This window comes from Salvelinus fontinalis, chromosome 42 (assembly GCF_029448725.1).
Source record: "Salvelinus fontinalis isolate EN_2023a chromosome 42, ASM2944872v1, whole genome shotgun sequence".
Classification (NCBI taxonomy): Eukaryota; Metazoa; Chordata; class Actinopteri; order Salmoniformes; family Salmonidae; genus Salvelinus; species Salvelinus fontinalis.
Window position 1 is genome coordinate 10,475,120 of NC_074706.1, and position 18,948 is coordinate 10,494,067.

Sequence of the window (18,948 nt, forward strand, 5' to 3'; positions counted from 1 at the left end):
GGGTTTGTATTGATTTTTGCATTTAAGGTTTACTCAAATGCATAGGCTACAGTATACTGGAGATTTTACACAAATTATACCACTTGACGCTCCAGAATCTCCCTGAGACCCTGACCAGATTGCAATTGATTAGTGACATCATTCAACATTGGCACATAACACCACCTGTCCTGCAATACTGCAGCATATTGTCTGGAATCCATTTTGTTCTCTCTTCCTCCTCCTGCATTTAGTTTTTGTCCCAAATGTCACCCTATTCTCTATGTAGTGCACTACTTTTGACCAGACACCTATGGGCCCTGGTCAAAAGTAGTGCACTACATAGGGGACTGGGTACCATTGGAGATTGAGCCTTAGCCATTGTGCCGAGAGCCAGTGAAAGATCTGTGTCGTCAGACAGGCGAGGGAGGGGCTGTTGGTATTCATGACTGGGACTGATGCGGTGACACGGGCCTTGTGTTGCTGGTTTATAGGGTCTACTAAAATGGTGGCGTGGTGTGGGCCTCGCTGAGAGAGGGAGAGCAAGAGGTAGGGAGGCTCAGGGAGTATTGTAAATCACCTCTTCCCTGGTCTTCGCCGACTCCATTTTCACTGGAGCTCTTAATGAAATGTCTCCTTTAGGACAAAGCTCTCTGGCTTTTTAAAGTGCGAGGAGAACGACTAAGGGACGGAACAAAAAGTTTTAGACGTGGTTCTATCCTTGCATGGAAAATTACAAATACACTCTGAATGTGTCAGTGGTGCCCAGGTGCATGAAACACTGAAACACTGAAAGCGTCATGCCTCATCGCAGAAAAGCTTCCTCCCTTTTGATTGCATTGGGCACTCAGCCAAGCAGTGATTATACAGTCTGTCGGTCTCTCTCAGCGTTGTGCTGATGTGAACAGATCAGTACCAAGGGCATCTGATAGTGAAGCCATGCGGATTGTCTCTCTTCCCACCACCACCATTAATGTCCATCCGGATGATGTCCATCCGGATGACTTGTAACTCTCAGGTTAGTGCTGCAGTGACTTGCTCACACCATGCTGTGAAGACCGAGGTCAGAACAGATGCCCTTGGTACTGATTAGTCACCGTAACCCAGCAGGCTGGCCCGAGGCCATTCTTTTCCCATGTCCCACGATGCATCTGGGCTGGATCCACAAACACCGCCCTCACCCCTCCCTGCCGTGTGGTTGGTTGCCTTTTATGCCCCAACCAGCTGTTCCTGTGCCAGATTTGTTCATTTTATTATGACAGTCGAGGTCAGAGCTGTAGAAAGGTGAGCTGATCCAAATCAGTTTGGAAGAATCTAAGAGACCATCTTCGCCTGGGCCAGATGAGTTAGTTTGCTGAAGTCAGGACTGAAGCAATTTGAGCTGATCCTAGATCAGTCATTAAAACCGCTGGTGGATAGATCTCCATTGCAAGAAGAGGAAAAAACTGAATTCCTTTATTTGCGCTCTCGCTCTCTCTTTTGCTCTCTCTTTTGCTCTCTCTTTTGCTCTCTCTCGCTCTCTTTTGCTCTCTCTCTCTTTTGCTCTCTCTCTCTTTTGCTCTCTCTCTCTTTTGCTCTCTCTCTCTTTTGCTCTCTCTCTCTTTTGCTCTCTCTCGAGCACTCTCGAGCTCGCGCTCTCTCTCTCTTTTGCTCTCTCGAGCGCTCTCTCTCTTTTGCTCTCTCGCGCTCTCTCTCTCTTTTGCTCTCTCGCGCTCTCTCTCTCTTTTGCTCTCTCGCGCGCTCTCTGCAGTGCCCTTATATTCACCATCAATCATCCCTCACCGTGACAAGCCAGGCTTGTTTTGACCTGACCCCATGATGACCCCTGCCAGGGAATAGTCCAGTGCTGCTACCGCATTCTTCTTCCTGATCCTGCTTCTGTTTCCACAGCAAATAGACATAATGTCTGCCTGGCTGCCAGACAGGACTGTAGCTTCTCTCTCTTTCCTCTTTCTCTCTCTTTACAGATTATCTGACCTTGGGTTGTGGGTGTTCTTATTTATTCTTAGGTGTGTTATGCCTGTGTGGTGTGTGTGTGTGTGTGTTATGCCTGTGTTATGCCTGTGTTATGCCTGTGTTGTGCCTGTGTGTGTGTGTGTGTGGGAGTACGTGTGTGTGTGTGTGTTATGCCTGTGTGTGTGTTATGCCGGTGTGTGGGAGTACGTGTGTGTGTTATGCCTGTGTGTGGGAGTACGTGTGTGTGTGTGTTATGCCTGTGTGTGGGAGTACATGTGTGTGTGTGTGGGAGTACATGTGTGTGTGTGTGGGAGTACGTGTGTGTGTGTGTGGGAGTACGTGTGTGTGTGTGTGTGTGTGTGTGTGTGTGTGTGTGTGTGTGTGTGTGTGTTATGACTGTGTGTGGGAGTACATGTGTGTGTGCTATGCCTGTGTGTTTCCTCTCCTTCTACATTGGCGTTCCATTCCAAGTCCCAGCTTAAGTGGCGTAAACCTTCAGCCTCACAGGAGCTCAGGGAAGCCTATTCCTACCCAGCTTTCAGCAGCTAACATCCAGACTAAGGGCTTATTCACCGCTGGATCAATAGGAGATAGAGAGAAACCCACGCTTCAAAATGGACCTTGAAAGACATGCATTTCAGTCTTTCAAGTGATGTATCAATGCCAGGTGCTACGTTGAGGTCTAAGTTTTCGCTCTTACGTTGTCATTTTACTGGGATATTACAGAGAGACTATGTTGACTCCGTCTCTAGACTGGCCTCCATGTCCGTCTGAAGCATCCATCTCCAATTGATTTGTGTTTTTTAATTCTGTTGTCCTTCAGCTTTTATTTTGGTAAAGATGAGCTGGCACAGACAAGAATGTCACACCTAGAGTGCTTTGAATTCCTCTGTCCCAAAACGAATGTGCAGTTTGAATATGACTTCATTATCCCAGCCACTGGATTCAGTAGACCAAGCTTGTGTCCAAAATGAAACCCTATTCCGTATATAGTGCTCTACTTTTGGCGAGGGTTCTGTCCCTGACCGGTGGAGAAGGGGAGTAGTCGAGTGAATGAAATATTCTGCTGAACATGTTCTAATGTAGAGAACAAACGCAGTGCAAAGCCTACTGTTTAGAACTCATGTTATGGACCTCTATTCCTTTTATGGCATGTTCAGTCCCCCAGTTGCATTTCTCAAAGTAGCACCTGGCATTGATACATCGCTTGGAACAAAGACACGTGTCTGGTGCTGTAATGTCTCCATAGATTTTCCCTGTTAGACATGGCTCGCGTGTACAACGTATCCCATCCAACAACATTTACCGCTTCATTTCCATTGTGCGTCACGGCAGAATTTCTTCAGATCAGATCATGGATCTTCCGCTGTTGTGGAATTTAGCCTTTCATGTCGCCAATGAAAGATTCCATCATTATCTAAGACTAGGATTGTTATTCTTGTCCTTTAGATACCAGAGGTTTTCCCTCTCACTCCGTCAGTACTATCATACAGTATGGGAGTGAATCAAGACACCCCACTGTGAGCAATCAAGACATGATTGCACTAGCAGATTACTCTACAAACGCTTCCTTGACTCATCTCCTTGAGAGACTGGCTTGCGTCCCAAATGGCACCCTATGCCCTTTATAGTGCACTACCTTTGACCAGAGCCCACAATAGGGCACTATAAAGGGCATAGGGTGCCATTTGGGAAGCACGAACCTGGAATTCCGCATTGCTCTACGGTTAAGTAAGATAACAGGGCGCAATTGGAGTTCTGTTAAAAGCGTTTGCTTTGAGACTGAAGAAGAGGAGGCTAGAAACCACAATGCCGTGAAATGATGGTCTGGGCTTAGAGGGAGAGCTGCTTCGGTTTGGCTTCATTGTTGATGCTCTATTTTATTTTTTTTACATATTAGCATTTTGTTTACTGCAGCCCCAGACTTTAAATTGTCTGTTAGTTTTCCTCAGTCTGTCTCTCTTCAGTAGCCTAGCGATCAGATGTTGTCGTGGAATATGGTGCGGGCTGCTGAGTCCATCTTAGGCATGCACCTTTTGTCTTTGCTGTCCTTCGCTTTCAATGAGAGCTGTCAAGCTTCGATCTACACACACAGTACACACACACTGTACACGCACCCAGTGCTTCAAAGGCTGTCTGTCTGTGTGCTAGAGCAGTGAAAGTCCTTGTGCCCGTCAACAGACAACTCTGCTGCCTGTCACACACACTCCGCTGCCTGTCAGGCTGATCTAAAATGGCAGGCAAACAGCCTGGCAGGCAGGCAGATTCCCTCTATTACAGAGAGGAAAGACATCTTCTGTTATGCCAGATGCTACACACACACACACACACACACACACACACACACACACACACACACACACACACACACACACACACACACACACACACTCTAGCTGTGTGTTCCTGTTGCACCTTCACCTCAGATAATAACATGTGAAGCTCCAGACTCCATAATGAGGCCATTGATCTCCTTGTATATGAGACCTACATCTATTGAACTGAAGCATCACATTCAATGTTTATTTGATTGCGAATCTAAATTGATTGTTCTGGTTGGGTCATGTCTCGTCTTTGTAGACTGTGTTTTGACATGTGTGTCGTTGTGAGAGACTGTTAGCCTATGTTATTATGTTCATACTAATCGTCGTATCCAGACCTGGCATGTCCCCACTAGCTAGATGTGGGATCACAGCTGAGAGCGTGACTAACATGGATCAACGCCAGGTCTGTGTTGACCGTCAAACAGAAACTTCTGAGGCCGTATCATCAAGACCCAGGAATGCATGCGGAGGTCTTATCGTGTTGAGTTTACACCCTTCTCCTGTGTGTCGCGGGGCCATTTGCACAGTGCTGGAAAAACCCTTGTTCTCTCGGTTTATTCACTTTATCTCTCCCTCATTGTCCTTGAAAGGACATCTCTCTCTTTCATGTTTTTCCTCCCTCTACTGCTCCCACTCTCTCCCTCCCTCTACTGCTCCCACTCTCTCCCTTCCCCACTCTGTCCCTCCCTCTACTGCTCCCACTCTCTCTGTACCTCTGAGTCATAATGAGTTCTTGGGTAACCACCAGGTCTGTTCAAATGCAGGCGGCAGCAAGAAAAACACCTCTGTACACAAACATTCCTCTCCAGCATATAGGCTCCTTTACATCTGACCTCTGCTGGACTGTGAGCTCTCTCTGATAAACACAACAAGGTCTGCAATCTGGCCTAGTCTGAGTTTCCCGCTAACGTTGTCTAGCCTAGTATATGTGACCATCTTGTTATTTTGCACTGTGCCGCTTTCTCATAGCCTTGTAATAGGCCCTGTTTGTTTATCTCCCGGGGCTAGCTGGCTAGCCTTTTACCTTCAGTTAGCATCACCTGTCTGTTGGCATCCTCACTTACCGACCTGGTTTTGTCTGGGTTTTTTCTGTTCTGAAGACTATGCCTTCTGGGAAAGGTGACCATTATGGGAAGGAGACAACTGTCAGCAGTCGCAGTAGAAAAACAAAATGGTCGCCCCAATTGAAAGATAACTGTGGGGAAGAGCAACACAGGGTACCTTTCCAACATTTTAACGCCAAGGATCAAAGGATTCAGGAAGGAAGTGTAATGCAAAAATGGAGCACTTGATCAAACCCTGGTCTTCAAACCAGCCCCTAACAGGCCCTCGAGGAAGAATGCCTAATCTTCCTCTGAGACGCAGAGAGATGCCTCTTCATATTTGTTCAACACAGGCAGATAAATAGACACCTAAGCCTCCACTTTCAGGGGTCCTTCTCTCCTTGACTCTGAAGTAGGCTATAATCACCCGAGAGCAGGAGAGAAAGCTTACACGTTCTTGGAACCCGAATGTCAGAACCCTGGGCTTGTTTTGCTTGGGAATCCATCACCCTGGTAACAGACTTGCTGTGTGTTGTGTACTTTGACTCAGGACTGTGTTTTGGTGTGATGCAGTCAAAAATGTGTATACATGTAATATTGATCTCATTCAATGCATTCATGACCACAACCTGGTACTATGTTGACAGCTGACAGAACAACATGCCAAAAAACTCAACTGTATTTTACCCATTATTTATTTGACCGTTTACTGTCGTTGACAGTCACTGTTAGATGGTGACCATCTCGCTCAGTCATAGCAGAAGCTTTCATCTCATTATATCCTGCTTGGAACCATTACTAATTGCCCCTCCTCCTCCTCTTCCTGCAATATAACCGTTATGAAGCTGAGCGAATGGAGGCCTGACTGCAGTTAGATGGATAAAATAAATAGCTTGTGACATTGGAGAGAAAAGGTTACGTCCCAAAGTTAATGAAGCGTCCCTGTTTATCACAGGAGAGCAAGGGCGATGGATGGAGAGTGTAACTGAGATGGGAGCGTGAGAGAGCGACTGCAGTTACACCCTACTCACTCACCTCAGTAAAACCCCTGCTCCCGCTTTGCCTTGACGGTCGCTGGACGCTCGCCACTTTATCAGCTTCAGTCAGGAGGTCACGTGTTTTACACCCTCCAACACGTCCCGGCACGGATCATAACGCCCCCGGAACAGACTGGTTTACCATCCCATCCCAAAAAATCTAATTAAATTCGAGGGATAATTACATTTAGTGGGATAAGGGCTATGGAAGCCGTTACAAATTGAATAGAATAGATTGGAAAGATTTCTTTAATCACTGTACTGTAATCAATAGCTAATCTCGCTTTGCAAATTAGGAAGAATGGGTCTCTTTTTTGTGAAGGCTTTGTCACCACCTGTACTCCAGACTTGGGTTCAAATACTATTTGAAATCGTTCGAATACTTAGTGGTTGCTCGAGTCTGCCTGGCGTTGTCAGATGGTCGGCTTTTGCACTTTTCCGGCTAATGTGTTGGTTAGATTGCACCAGCAAAGCTCAATAAAGCCCAGAGAAAGTATTTGAACCCCAGGACTGCCATCTTCTTGGAACAACAGAAGGAAATGGCTCCTCATTCAACTGTAGATAAGTATAAAGCAATTCCCTAAGGCGGAGGAAAGGTCAATATAATACATTTTATCCCCCCTGTGCTGCAGTTACATGTGGATTGACTTGACTAGAGTTTTTTTTAGGAAAGGTCAGATCAATTTAAATTCACTTTGTTATACCTTCTGAATGGAACGTGATCTCAGCCTGGTATCTCATCCTGTCTTCAACTGGACTTCCATCCAATCATCGGAGGGTCAATCTCAAACTTGAGGGAAATGGATTTATATAATTACTTGGGAAGGGAGGGGAACTCACCACGTCCACCACCAATGTGTGGCTCCCATCTATGTGAATCTGTCATAGCATGGAGTATGCATAATGAGGTGTGTTTTCTGTTTGTCATTGTGAAGTATCTAGACTGAGAGATCTTCTCTCTGCAGTGTCTGAGGACGTTGGTGGGCCACACGGGGGGCGTGTGGTCGTCCCAGATGAGGGACAACATCATCATCAGCGGCTCCACCGACCGGACGCTCAAGGTCTGGAACGCAGAGACGGGCGACTGTATCCACACCCTGTACGGGCATACCTCAACGGTGCGCTGTATGCACCTGCACGAGAAAACGTATGTACTGAGTGACTGTTCCCCCACAGGTTGTTATCGTTCAAATGGACCAGTAGTTGTCCGACACGAGTTGAGAAACATACTCTATTCTATTCCTGGCATCAAAACAACATGTATTACAAGCATACTGTACCCAGGCAGTAGAAAACACATCAGCCTCAACACCACAACATGCCAATGTGCCTCATGAAGTGTACTTAGGGTCTCATAGGGACTGAATAGAACCTTGAATAGAACCAAAGTGGCCGTCTAAGTGATCCGCCTGCCACTCCTCTAGTGCTCTTCCTGCCTCGGGGCCGATGTGTTCTGTGTAACATTTTGATTACTCACGCGGAGGAAGTGAAGGGCCTCTGGCGGCTGCAGGGCTTGACAGTGGAAGAACGGTGATTTCCATCTTTGTCGGTGCTGGATGCCGGAAGCCATTTTGTAACTTATGGTGTACGCCTCTCAATTCTTTATGAGCCTGTTTTTCCGCTTTCTGTGCCGGTGGGGTTGCAGGTTTAGGAGGGGGTGGGTATTGTGTCCTGGGGGTTTTGTGTACGTTCATGTACCAGCATGACGATGGCGAAACTCGAAGATGTTCTTTGTCAGAATGAGAAGGCTACAATCTTATTTACGTATTTCCTGTTTTGCTTTCATCAACTGTCATTATGGGAATGAGGGCTAGAGGTCAACCTATTGCATTTACTGCCAGTAAATCACCAACATGAAGGATACGTGTCTGCAAGGCCCTGGCAAAAACACCATTAGGTTTGTCAAGATTCCCATCAAAGCTGTCACACGAACTGCTCCCTTTTCCCACACGAACATAAAAGCAATTGCCTTGATCCTATATGAATCCAATCTAACCAGTAGATTTGAGCCATAAACACTCAGCCTGTAATTCTCAGACATTCAGCCAGCCAGCCAACTAACTTTAGATTTGATAATGTCCTGCAGGAATAGACTAGTGTTTTGAATGTTGATGTCTCGTCAATCCGTCTCCTCTTTCTTCTCCCAGGGTGGTGAGTGGTTCTCGCGACGCCACGCTGCGCGTGTGGAACGTCGAGACGGGCCAGTGTTTACACGTCCTCATGGGCCACGTGGCGGCGGTGCGCTGCGTCCAGTACGACGGCCGCAGGGTGGTCAGCGGGGCCTACGACTTCATGGTCAAGGTCTGGGACCCCGAGACTGAGACCTGCCTCCACACGCTGCAGGGCCACACCAACAGAGTGTACTCACTACAGGTAGGGGTCTGTGTACACGTGCTGTCTCGTATTTATTTCCATTTGAGTAATTTAGCAGATGCTCTTATCCAGAGCGACTTACAGGAGCAATTATGGTTACGTGCCTTGCTCAAGGGCACATTGACATATTTTTCACCTAGTCAGCTCTGGGATTTGAACCAGCAGCCTTTCAGTTACTGGCCCAACGCTCTTAACCGCTATGCTACCTGCCACACACGCTCACTTACACTCATACGCACCCACAGATTCCAGCATGTCATTTATGTCTGAAGATTTGTGTAGTGACTTAGTCTATTGGATTTTAATCTACAGTCCTCTAAGTGAACCGTGTATTTAAACTGTGCATTTAAACTGTGCAAAATCAAGCCCTTCTCATCAAAGAGCGCCCCGCCCCAACTCAAACATCACTATTTTTACTTTCCTTTTATGTCCTACTATTTGGCAGCCCTCTAGGGATAAAACACGAAACCAATCAATTTAGCACGTCGTCATCCTCTACTCAAATCAAATCCCTTCATATATCCACTGTACAGTTTGGTGTAAATTATAATCATCTCTTTTGAAAGTGTACAACAGGGTCTCATCTGGTTCATACAGTGCCTAACGAGTCCATAAAACAAGAACGATAGACCTCGGAGGACTTAGAACCCAGAGCCCTTTAAAACAGTGTTTGCCGTTGGTGCTTAGAACCGCCATTCCACAATATGATAAGGTGGTTGCCATGTGAACCACACTGGTTGGGAAAGAGCCACAACAAAATAGTCCCTCTGTCTGTTGTATCCAAGGCAGCAGAGCAGCAGTACGATGGGTTTTTCTCAACTCCCTCTCTTTCTACGTTGCAGTAACATTATATAAACAGAACATTGGTGTGAGTCTGGGTCACACACACACACACACACACACACACACACAGAGTAGTAGTAGTGTTAGAAGGTTAATGGATTCCTCTGCCTTGTGTCCTCGAAGATGTCCTCTCCCTTTACATCTCTCTCGCTCTCTCTCTCTCTGTGATAACGGAGCAGTTTAGAGCCACAACTATCACCTTCAGAGAGAGAGGCTGCATCCCAAATGTCTCCCTTTTCCCTTTATAGTGCACTGCTTTTGACCAGGCTCAAAAGTAGTTCATCTGAATAGGGAATAGGGGAGGGAGAGAGAGAGAGGTTTACTGTTCAGATGGACAGATATGCCATCCACTCTATACACTCTATGTGACTCTGACTTTGAAAAAGCTGTACACATCTATACAATTAATTAGATCTAATGAATTAGTGTGATATATTATATGAATGCTAATGAATTTAATTCATTATATCTAATGGAATAGTATCTAGAAAAGCCTTATTTGACTCCGATTCAATGGATTCATCAGACACATCCGATCTGAATTCCAACGTAGAATTCATTATTTTACATGACATTTTATTGTAATATATAAGTGGATCCTCCTCTGTGTGGCTTGCTCTTTGGGTTCTGTCCCAGGGTACTGTAAAGCCTCTCTGATAACTGCTGATGGAAAAAGGGCTTCATGAATACATTCTATTGATAGATTCCATGCTAGAATAGAAATGACTGGAATCCGTTGGTGTCAAACGGAATGTACCGCAATAACTGGATCCTCCTTCCACCCCTCCAGTTTGATGGGATCCACGTGGTGAGTGGGAGCCTGGACACGTCTATCCGGGTGTGGGATGTGGAGACGGGGAACTGCATCCACACTCTGACGGGTCACCAGTCCCTCACCAGCGGCATGGAGCTCAAAGACAACATCCTGGTCTCGGGTAACGCCGACTCCACCGTCAAGATCTGGGACATCAAGACGGGACAGTGTCTGCAGACGTTGCAAGGTGAGTCTTTGTCCTTCCCACAGACATAGTGCCTGCAGACGTTGCAAGGTGAGTCTTCGTCCTTCCCACAGACACGCGTAGTGCCTGCAGACGTTGCAAGGTGAGTCTTCGTCCTTCCCACAGACACGCGTAGTGCCTGCAGACGTTGCAAGGTGAGTCTTCGTCCTTCCCACAGACACGCGTAGTGCCTGCAGACGTTGCAAGGTGAGTCTTCGTCCTTCCCACAGACACGCGTAGTGCCTGGAGACGTTGCAAGGCGAGTCTGTCGTCAACGCCTTCGTTGGAACAGGGTTGTATTCATTAAAGAACAACGAAGTAAAACGCTTAGCAATGGAAAATGAAAACGGGTGTTTCTCATTGGACAAGTTCAGGTAGTCCCTCCCTTTTTCAGCCTGTTTTCTTCTGTTTGGTGGTTTGTAAATATAACCATGTTTGATTGATTGGTTCATTTGATATGACTTATATAGTGCGTCATTGACTCTCAAAATGTTTTACATGGTATGGGGGGAAACTCCCTTAACTCCACCATCCACCGCAGACAACTCTACAACCTCCTTTTATCTGTAAGTGGGGAAAATGTCTGGAATTGGCCAATTTTGGACCCGAGCAAAAGGCTGTTGCTCTCGGATATTCACTCAATGATGTGCTTGGCTGTGCATGGCCAAACGGCGCCAACACATTGTGGGCCAGCCGGCCAGCCACTCTTCAGATAGGGATCATTTCCCTGGCTCTGGATGTTAGTGTAACAGTTCTCTCAGCCATTAGCACTAAGTACTGTTACCTTGAATGGGGAGAAATGGAGAAACCCTTACTGTGCAGCTGCACTGTTTCCTGCCAGTGCTAATTTCCCCCCAAATGGCCTTATTAGTGAACTACAAACCCAACCATTCCCATGGAACTACAACTCACACGTGTCCCCTCCCCTTGGAACAAAGGGAATAGATATCGCCCTGTTTTAGAATGAGAGAGAAGAGGGGAGGATGTGAGAGGAGGGGTGAAAGGGGTGATGGCCCTGTATGAGGATGAGAGAGAAGGCAAGAAAGGCATTCTATGCTATCAAAAGGAACATAAAGTTCGACATACCAATTAGGATCTAGCTAAAAAAAATACTTGAATCAGTTATAGAACCCATTGCCCTTTATGGTTGTGAGGTCTGGGGTCCGCTCACCAACCAAGAATTCACAAACACCAAATAATGCATGCAGAGCAAAATTAGGCCAATAACCGCTAATTATCAAAATCCAGAAAAGAGCCGTTAAATTCTACAACTCCCTAGAAGGAAGCGATTCCCAAACCTTCCATAACAAAGCCATCGCCTACAAAGAGATGAACCTGGAGAAGAGCCCCTTAATTAAGCAAGCTGGTCCTGGGGCTCTGCTCACAAACACAAACAGAGCCCCAGGACAGCAACACAATTAGACCCAACCAAATCATGAGAAAACAAAAAGATAATTACTTGACACATTGGAAAGACTTTTTACAAAAAAACAGCGACGACTAGAATGGTATTTGGCCCTAAACAGAGAGTACACAGTGGCAGAATACCTGACCACTGACTGACCCAAAATGAAGGAATTATTTGATTATGTACAGACTGATTATGTACAGATGTACAGAGCATAGCCTTGCTATTGAGCGGCCACTGAAGGCAGAACTGGCCACAAAATGAGGTGGAAACTGAGCTGCACTTCCTAACCTCCTGCCAAATGTACGACCATATTAGAGAGAGATTTCCCTCAGATTACACAGACCCACAAAGAATTCGAAAACAAACCCAATTTTGATAAACTCCCATATCTACTGGGTGAAATACCACAGTGTTCCATCACAGCAGCAAGATTTGTGACCTGTTGCCACAAGAAAAGGGCAACCAGTGAAGAACAAACACATCCTATATTTATTTTCCCTTTTGTAGTTTAACTATTTGCCCATCATTACAACACTGTATATAGACATAATGACATTTGAAATGTCTTTATTCTTTTGGAACTTTTGTGAGTGTTCATTTTTTATCTGTTTCACTTGCTTTGGCAATGTAACATATGTCTCCCATGCCAATAAAGCCCCTTATGATGAGGTGAGGAAGAAAGGTGGATGGGGTCCTGTCTTTTCGGGGAGCCTGGCCCAGGTCCTGTCTTGTCGGGGAGCCTGGCCCATGAGGGGCATGACAAGGGGGCGTGACGCTCGGCCAAGAGGGCATGGAGGGGGATGGGGTGCAGGGATTATGTAGGTCATGTAATTGGGTCAATGGGCAATTTCTGCCATTCATTCATTAGGGCATTTAGATAAGACAAAAGCCTCAACAGGCAACTCACTGGCAGCCACAGATGAGGTACTTAAGCTGAGAGGATAGGTAACGACGTAGCCAGCTGCTTTGTTGTGGAAATTTAAATGGAGAGGGAGGGAAGAGAGGGGGAGGGTGAGAGAGAGAGATATGTGGGGGTTGGCTGGGTACATTGTCAAATCTTTGTGAGAAAGGCGCAGTGCAAATGTCTAGCCCTTTGAAAACACTACAGACAGACGAAGGGAGAGGATGAGGGTTTACACTGCTGGCTGCCACTGGAGCACTGTTCAAATGACATCTGTTGGTAGGCTAATGAACACAATTCCTAGTGTACTTCATACAATGAATGATTTCGCATTCATAATGAGCACATTTCATTGTGGACTGTAGTTCACCATATTAGAGATTTCATCCTGATTACTATTCACTGTTTAGAGTTTTGTGGAATAACTGCTGGAAGGTATTGTAATGTTGCCAGCCACATCTTTGAAACTGTGATTCTGTGTTTTAATAGTGTAAACTAGATCAAATGTGGGGGATTTATCATCTGCATTTCTTCAGGGAATATTAGTCATTCACACAGACACACACAGGGGCACCTCGTCGAAAGAGGAGGCAACAGTCACAGACGCCACATTCTACACACCAAATGGGTGTTCCTGCCAGCTGCGCCACACACACACACACACACACACACACACACACACACACACACACACCGCTGTAGTGCCAACAGGCTGCAGTCAGCAGAGCTAGTCAGCAGCTGTAGATGGTGACAGCTCCATGCCCTGGGCTCCTCTCCTCTACTAGCCCAGGATTTTCCATGGCAGACGAGGACAAGGCAGGGTGCCTTATTTCCCTGCCTTAACACTCTCCAGAAATAAACCGTATAGTATTTACCATCTCTACCAGGTCTTCCACCAATGACCTCGCAATCAATGATCTCTTTCTATCAAGCCTTTTCTCTTTATTGGTTTCCTTTTTTCCCTCACTCGTTGAGTCCATCTAACTCTCTGCCTCTCTCTATGTTCTTGAAGGGATATTATGGGATTTTGGCAACGAGGCCCTTCATCTACTTTCCGAGAGTCGGATGAACTCATTGATGCCATTTTTATGTCTCTGTCCAGTATGAAAGAAGTTGGAGGTAGTTTCGCGACCCAATGCTAACTAGCATTAGCGCAATTGATGGAAGTCACATCGACTTCAAGTAATTGCGCTAACGCTAGTTAGCAACTTCAGAGACACAAAAATGGTATCTGTGAGTTCATCTGACTCTGGGGAAGTAGACGTTAAAGGGACACTACAGTGAAAAGGATCTCTTTCACACATTCGCTCACTCTTCTCCCCCTCCTCTCTCCCCCCCTCTCCACCACCAGGTCCCCACAAGCACCAGAGCGCCGTGACGTGCCTGCAGTTCAACAAGAACTTTGTCATCACCAGCTCGGACGACGGCACGGTGAAGCTGTGGGACCTGAAGACGGGCGAGTTCATCCGCAACCTGGTGACGCTGGAGAGCGGCGGCAGCGGCGGGGTGGTGTGGCGCATCCGTGCCTCCAACACCAAGCTGGTGTGTGCCGTGGGAAGCCGCAACGGCACCGAGGAGACAAAACTACTGGTGCTAGACTTTGACGTGGACATGAAGTGAGAGGAGAGGAGGGGAAATGGTCGAGACGGGGAAAAGTGAGGAGAGGGTTAAAGGGAGACGAGGATGAAATGGCTCAACATCGAGGGTGAACGTGCCCTAAACTCTTCACTCAGAAACAGCCCCACCCTACCCTCAACGCTACCACCGCCCCCTCCTTACCTCTCCCCTCCCCCCGTCAGTGGCCGTTTCTGACAAAGCCACAGTCGCCAACCTCACCGGCCAGCACCCGTACTTGTTACCCCTCCCACCTTAAGGGGGTGGAGTCCGAATCAGAAGGGGTGGGGTGGAAATGGGTGTGGCTTGAAACAGGGGTGTGGCTCACCCGCACCTCTGCGGTAGGCTGGGAGGAAGAGGAAGGAGAGGGGGAGGAACGGACTCGTCCAATAAAGGAGGAAGAGAAGAAAGACAGGAACTCTTGAAGAAATAACTCTGCGGCTATAGAGGCAGCTTCTTCGCAAAAAAAAACAGAGACTTGTTCACTCAAGCCTGACGCAAGCATTTGTTCAGATGTATAAAGATATATAATTTTTTATCCCCCACATAAAGCGCCAACCGACTATTTAATAGAAGAACAACACTGTATACAGTACACAAGGCAAAGACACAGGGAAACATCAAATTCTCATTTGAGGAAATTAAGTGAATTGGAGAAAAGTTGAACACAGACACACAATATTAGTTAAGTAAGGAGGTTCTTGTCGTCGGGGAGAGAATGAGAGAAACGACACGCCAAGAATCTGATTGGTCCCCAAACCAGGTATGAGCCTATAACATCAGGCCCTATATCCTGTTCTCTGTTTGTTCCATTCTTATTGTTCTTCAGTCTTTGAGTTCCAGGGTTTGATTTCTTCAAAAAAAACACAGGAGCACACATACAACTATGAATTTGCTTTCCTGTTGTAGCTATGTTCTTTCAATCAGTTCAAAGACGAGGATTTTTGTTTGTTTGTTTTTTGGTTGTCTATTGTTGCCAACAGCAACAAGTCCCAGTATTAACCTGTTTCACTCACTTCTTTGCTTTTGTTATCTCACCACGTTTTATTTTCTGTTTGGGTTGTTCCTTACATTTTTCTTTTCTTCATAGCTGAAGTGTGGAGATGTTACGTCTCCAGATTTAGACATTATGCTGTCCTTTGTTTTTCAACGAGTCTGGCTGGGTTGGTTCCTCAATGCTGGTTCTTACGTGGGGGGGGAAGGTTGGGGTTCTCTTCTCAGAGCTCTTCGTGTGGAATAGCGTCCTCCCTCCCTCCCAGTACCGTTTTCCCAGTGGGCAAACTGTATTTATGCTGCTAGATAAAACTGAAATAAAGATGGAACTTTTACTCGCTGTGACGTTTTAGTCCCAGACTAAATTCCAAAATGGACTCTTCTAATGTTTTAAACAGACGACACACAAAAGAGAGAGAGAGGGAAACATGACAATAACAACCGTGGTTTAGTTTCTGCCACTGAAACTTGAGCCAAACATGCCTCAGCGAGGCTGAGAGGAGAGAGTGTTGGACAAAGACAGGTCTGCCTGCGTAGAGGAAACGATAGGGTGTAATGTGCGTGTGTGTTGTGTGTGCGCGTGTGTATGTTTTTGGGCAAATTGTTAACACATTCCTTGGGACAAAGCGCTATCAGCCAGTTCTGTGGGGAACTGTCTAGATGCTGTGTGGACTGGCAAAGAGAAAAAAGAAAATAGCAAATGTGTTTTTTTTTTAATGAGTGAATGAAAGAACTGTCCATCCATATGTGACTTGTTTCCATTCAAATGTTTGAAGCCACATTGATGAATTGTCGCAAACTGACAACAAGTACAGTAGAAGGCAGGACAGTCTTAGTGTTATGAATATGACATATTACACATTACAGTCAAACTGTTAAGCGTTAGCTAGCTCGCGTAGCAGTTAGCCGTCTAATGGTTTGTGAATGGAAAAAGTACCAACAGGCAACCTGGCTTCAAGTGAACAGAACATTGTAGCCAAAACGATAAGTTAAACTCAATCTCCCAAGAAAGGAGGCACACACAACTCAAGCAGAACTGTGAAAGTGGTTTAACACTGTATATTAAAAAAAAAAACTATCTTGTTCTTTCTCCTCTCTCGTTTTATTTTTAATCTGTTTTAATTTATGATCTGGTTTGAGAAATCAGATGCCGCAGGTGTTTTTATTTTTTCAGTTCATTCATGTAACTGCCTGGCAAAAAGAAAACAGACAGAGAAAAAAACCTGAAAGGGATTGTGGATTTGTTTGATTCAACTTAGAATTTTTATTTTCTTATAACTTAAGTGCAATAAAATGTGCGTTTTTTTTCCTTTAATTTCAAGCATTTCAGTTGTCTGTTTTTCACTGTGTTATGTGTTCAATAAAGCGTCTTCGGTTTATTACATTACTGAGGGGAATACTTTGTCTTTGGTGCACGTTTCAACACACACACATTCGCATCGCAAATTAAACCGGTAACCACGATAACATGTAAGAGAAAGTTTGAGATTACTAGCATGTTGAACAAATGAGGTTCACAGAACTGTGAACTCTTCTACACGTCAGTGTTCTTTGTGGTGTCAGAAGTCTCATTTCCATAGTATTTAATTTACCGTGACTACATAAGCGCCTAACCCCACCCATATCATTAGCTTCATTCTGTATCCAGTTTTGCTATACAACACTTGACCTCCACATTAGAACGTGTTAGCATATAAAACAAATGTATTCCTATGGGAATATCGACTACCTCCTCTCAACTGAAGTGTCATCGTCACTGTGTTCCGCTATGGACGTCTAATATGCGCCTGCACTGTTGAAATCCAGAGTGGTTCGTATATTCACACAACTTCCAGTTTAAGGCTGTGGTTTCTCATCTGCATGTTGGCTAGTGATATCTCATCTTTTCTTCTTCAGGCTGCAGTATAAAAGACTCTCTAAAAATATAGTTTTTATTTTTAGAGAGGCAAGTCAGATAAGAACAAATTCCTATTTTACAATGACGGCCTATAAAGGCATGAAGACTGTAGGTAAAGTATCCCCTCTTGTCGACAAGTTTATCCCTTCATGCCTATTCCATCTGAGACTGCAGTCGTTGTGATGCAAACAGACTGGTTGTAGTTGGGAATTATTTATTTTTTTAAGAATGGGATGATTTGGGTACAGGGGAGAAAATAGATGTACTCTTATATGCCTGAGTGCAATTTAGTAAAATTTGGTGTTATTTCCTGATATGAATCTCTAAAAGTTTTTGTAATGTTTGGGCTTCAAAGTTTCATACCTATAAAGACAAGACAACACCATTTATAGTTATAAGACCGGCAACAGCACTGGAACAAGTTTCATACATTCTACACTCATTTTACTGACAGAATATATAGTTAAAGGTAAGAAGCAACGAAAAGGAATTCTGAAAGCCTCCCTGCAGGTACATTTCAACCAATGGAAGCTGCGGCCGACAGGTTTCTGAGTGGATAGCAAAGATACAGTAGCTTCATTACAAGACACTGATGTATATCCACAGCCACTCTTAAAGCACTTCATTTTGGGACGTGATGAATCGGCTCTATTCCTTCAAGTTATTAGCTATTAATCTACCTTCTACCCCCCCCCCCCCCTTTCTCCTACCTCCAGGCAGGATTCGTTTCTCTGCCTTGTAATTCACTCTGCATATATGCATTGCGGCCAGTGCTCATTGATGGATGTATCCTATTCCCATCCACTCACACAAAACCTAGCCTGGCGTGCTAAAATAAGCAGGAGAGATCAATAGCACCCTATTCCCTTTATAGTGCACTACTTTTGACCAGGGCTCATAGGTCTCTGCAGGGAATGGGGTGCGTTTGGGATGCATGGCTAGACCCAACTAGGGGTGATAAAATAAGAGAGATGGGGCTGGAAAGGTTTGGTGGGAAGGTAAGGGGGAGGGGTGCTACTGTTTTACAGTGATATAGATGGGTTTTGATGGGGGGTGAGGTCTGTGTTTTGAGGGGGAAAAGATGAAGGGTTTAATGTAAAGGAGTTGGGATGGAGGGGGAGGAAGGAGGATCCCTCCTCCCTCTTTCCTCCCTCTCATCCCTTTGTTCAGTAATCCTGCCCTGCAGCGATAGTTTTATCACTAGTGTACTAGTGCCAGGAGATGCTCAAAACCAGGGCCTGTAAACTGGCCAGTGCTAGGCTAGGCTAATGCTATGCTACACAGCTCCATAGCTAGCAGGGGAGAACCCAGTGGGGGGTTGGGTATCTTTCCTTAGTGGGGAAAGTGCTAACTAGCAGAGATCCATAAAGGGAATATGATGTAGTTCCTCTGAGAGCCATTTTAGACAGGAATAAATAGAGAACCATATAGCCCTGATTCCTTTGGGAGCTGATGTGCTAGTCGTTCATCTTGTCACCTAGGGTGGCCCTATGGAGACTAGTTGTGAATGAACACGACACACACTGAGGCTGGCATGGGGGTAATCGCCACCCAACACTCCGTTGTTGCTGGGAAACCA

The 18,948-nt window shown here is 45.6% G+C and overlaps 1 protein-coding gene across 6 annotated transcripts in view; it reads left to right on the forward strand.

The window, feature by feature from the left end:
- Positions 1–16,859, forward strand: part of LOC129841302 (F-box/WD repeat-containing protein 7) — a 178,217-nt gene extending 161,358 nt beyond the window's left edge. For all 6 annotated transcript variants that reach the window (XM_055909506.1, XM_055909508.1, XM_055909505.1 and 3 more), the window contains 4 exons: positions 7,305–7,486; positions 8,487–8,712; positions 10,346–10,556; positions 14,217–16,859. In XM_055909506.1, coding sequence (XP_055765481.1) covers positions 7,305–7,486; positions 8,487–8,712; positions 10,346–10,556; positions 14,217–14,485 — 888 coding nt within the window. In that variant the 3' untranslated portion in view covers positions 14,486–16,859. The remainder of the gene's footprint in view (positions 1–7,304; positions 7,487–8,486; positions 8,713–10,345; positions 10,557–14,216) is intronic.
- Positions 16,860–18,948: the final 2,089 nt, after the last annotated feature.